This window comes from Laccaria bicolor, genomic scaffold (genome assembly GCF_000143565.1).
Source record: "Laccaria bicolor S238N-H82 LACBIscaffold_33 genomic scaffold, whole genome shotgun sequence".
Classification (NCBI taxonomy): domain Eukaryota; kingdom Fungi; phylum Basidiomycota; class Agaricomycetes; order Agaricales; family Hydnangiaceae; genus Laccaria; species Laccaria bicolor.
In genome coordinates this window covers 483,157-486,685 of record NW_001889904.1, presented here as the reverse complement: position 1 = coordinate 486,685, position 3,529 = coordinate 483,157, and the positions used below count along the sequence as shown (strand labels likewise).

Here is a 3,529-nt window from a genome sequence, read left to right as displayed (position 1 = left end):
TAACTAATTCTTTGATAGGCTCATTCAGGTTGTCCAGAGGTATGTTCTGGCTACCTCCCCAGTTAGCACATATTTTTTTTTTCAGATGCCAAAAATGGCCTCCAGAATAAAAACCTTCTCAAGGCTCCAGCTTTCACTGAAATTAGTCCATACCAAGGGAAGTGTAACACAACTACATAATGTAAAAGAATACAGAAATACATTTGAGGTACAATAGATTCTTAGAAAGAACCAGAAAAATGAACCAACCTTCATTCTTTTTGCACTCAACTGTACTGACCAGACTTGGATTCCAACTCAAGAAAACATCAGATGTCTCAGGCTTCAGCGTAACTATTATTCAACTGGTACACATGATCATTTACTAGTGCCAGTTTGTCCAAGTTCAAATTCAGGTCCCGAATGAGGCAGAGGCTGGAGAACTGCTAGCAGCCAATACCAAGACCACTTCAAAACCTAAGAGAAAAAGGTTTACCAAGAATGCTGTAAGATTAATTTCAATCATTTTTCAAACAGATACTGAAGTGTTTTTCTTAGGACTGACTCACAGAATGGCTTCAGTTCAGGGGCACCTTCTTGGATGAAGTGTTTCGGCATGATGGTTTGGGGGATTTTTTGGGCCAAACGAGCTGTTTGAGCTGCCGAAAACACAATGGCATCTTCAAATGCATGAGTTGCAGCAACGGAAGTTTGTTAAAGTGCTTAGATTGTACACTTCTTATGCATCAGATGCTCCCTTTGCATCGCGTTGAGGTGAGTGTCTTTTGTCACCTGACACAAACAAACTCAGCTCACTGTTCCTTCTGCCAGAAGTGGAATGGGTCGTTTTTCGTCAAGACGACCCTCCAAACCCTTGGTCTTTGCTACCAACTTGGCCATTCTGGGGCACCCTGCCCTTGTCCTCAAGCTGGCCCAAAGAACTTCATTATCTTTGATAGCTCTGGCCCTCAACATCTCGCAATCGACTGCTGTCAATGTGGTGACGAACCCGTATCAAATTGGGCCCAGCTACTACATGAACGATGGTTTCCCGCCACGCTTTCATGCCCGCAATTAGTTTTCACCTTTGAATGTCTCAAAACATTCCACAAGCTCACTTTACAAGGAAAGACAAACTTGTACGACTATTACCACACCCTTCTTTGACTGTCCGACAACGCAAACTTGTCGACATCCATTGTAAGTGTATACCTGCTTCGTCTTATTACTAGCTCTAATGTCAAGTGCCAATAGTACCGATACGACGAAATGCACAGAGTTTTCAGAATGTGGAGGAACCTAATGTCCCTCAAACGAGCAGGTCGCGGGCATGATCCTCAAGGCATTGCTGGGACCTCTCAAGGGGAGTTGATGGTTGAGTGCCCAGCTTGTCCTCATCCTGGATGCAATCTCCCTGATGACTGGGAAAAGGCAGGGCCTTTATTGAGGTCTTTATTGTCCTCCACTGATTCCTGCCGGAATCCGGCGGAATCCAGGCAATTCCTGGAATTCCGGAGGAATCAAATTTGGCAGAGGGCCCTGCCAAATTGATCAAACCATTCCGGCGGAATTTTGATGGAATTCAAATTCCGCCAGAATGGTTCCAGGAATCACCCGGAAGGAATGATCCCGGAATGAGACGGAACGGAATTCCTGACGCCCAAATCGAGTGTCGGCGTTTGCCGATGCTTGATTTGGGCGTCATCAACAAACAACTCCCACTCTCTCAACCACCACCATCATCCACAACGCCAACCCACCTCGCAACACCGCCACGTCACCAACGGCCACCACGACGCACACAACGACGACGTCCGTCGTCGTTTCACCACGACCCCAACACAACACCACGGCCACGACACGGAAACGACACCCCAACGCCACGTCACCAGCCTCAGTAAACGAGTGCGCCAACACGTTGCCACGTCGCTATCAGCGACGTGGTAACCAGACGACGAACGACGACTTGCGACGTTCGTCGTCATAGGTGAGCACCCCCCATCCCAAGCTCGTCCCACCCAGCCTGCTAACACCAGGCACACGACGAGGGACAACCACGTCAACGCACGACCATGACCACCACGCCCACAGACGACGACACGCCTCACCACGTCAACGGAGGGCCACGCCAACAAACGACACGCCCACGACGACACCACCACCACGTCAACGGGTGACGACCGCATCAACGGACGCCCACGTCAACAGACGACGACGACGTCAACAGACGACGAGCACGTTAGTGGACGACGAGCGACCACCGCCACGTCAACGGACCACCGCCACGTCAACAGACGACAACGACGAAGCCAACAGACGACGACAACGCCAACGGACGACAACGCCAACGGCCGACGACGACAATGCCGCCAACAGACGACAACGCCAACAGATGACGTCGACGATGCCAATGGACGGCCACGTCAACGACGACGAGCGTGTCCCGCTCCACCACGTACACATGGCGACAAGTGTTGTCCCTCCCCCTTTTCTTTCCCTGTCCCTACTCCCTTCCTTTTCCCTATCACCCTTCCCCCTTCCCTTCCCTGTCCCTACACCCTTCCCCCTTCCTTTTCCCTGTCCCTACACCCTTCCCCCTACCTTTTCCCTCCCCCTTCCCTGCCCATCCCTTCCTTCCTCCACCCCCATTTATTTCTGCCCCCCTCCTCCCCCCCTTCCTTTAACTTAGAATACAGTAAAATAATCTTTGTGTACCACTTCAATATATTAGAATTTGAATCTATATAACTGTTCTAAGAAGAAACTTGTGAGGTTATTATAGGACAAGATATAATAATAAATTGGCTGACTACATTAGACTTACAATAAATATGATAGGCATGAAGTCACATAGACTTGGGTTTGGATGAACAACATGCAGAATCTAATGTCTCTGAATCTGATTGAAATAAATAAATCCATGTAGTAGTAAGTAACTAGTCGGATGCCTTATGCCCTTGTTTAGTAAAAGATTTAGTGCTACAATTCTATTTGTCTGACCTAAAGAAGGAGATTCAGGGTCCAAAATTAATTAACCAGAAGTCCTAGTGTTCAATTTCTGTTGATTCCAGTTGGATTCCTGTCGATTCCGGCCGGAATCCTGCGGAATTCCAGGAATCCTACCGGAATTCCAGGATTCCGGCCGGAATCTAGGGATTCCAGTAGGAATCAGTGGAGGAATGGAAAGTATTGCCTTTATTGTGAGTTTTATCTATTGTTCTTGTTCTGTCGTCTTGGCGCTCACGCTCAAACAGATTCTTGTACGCTCTCTTCATCACTGTCAATGGAAACTTCAAACTCAAAGGCAAAGAACGGCATCTTAAAGATGTGGAGCTGATGCCGGGATGGGGGGCCTATGTCAGTACTTTACCCTCCCCCATGAGTTCCGGCGGACTCCGACGGACTCCCATAGAATGTCGGAATTCCATCTGGAGTCCGCCGGAATGGTAGGAATCTCAAATTCCAGTGGATTCTGCCGGATTCTGAATGGAATTCCAATGGATTCCACTGGATTCTGAATGGAATTCCAATGGATTCCGCCGGAATCTAA

At 48.4% G+C, this 3,529-nt stretch overlaps 1 protein-coding gene across 1 annotated transcript; it reads left to right on the top strand.

Moving 5' to 3' along the window:
• Positions 1-239: 239 nt before the first annotated feature.
• LACBIDRAFT_331412 (uncharacterized protein) lies at positions 240-2,668 on the top strand (the record flags this gene model as incomplete). The annotated part of the gene is made up of 9 exons (XM_001885778.1): positions 240-347; positions 369-485; positions 730-753; positions 791-1,056; positions 1,093-1,179; positions 1,257-1,353; positions 1,476-1,791; positions 1,931-1,966; positions 2,016-2,668. 9 exons carry the CDS (start codon positions 240-242, stop codon positions 2,666-2,668), a joined length of 1,704 nt encoding a protein of 567 aa, XP_001885813.1.
• Between the last annotated feature and the right edge of the window lie 861 nt (positions 2,669-3,529).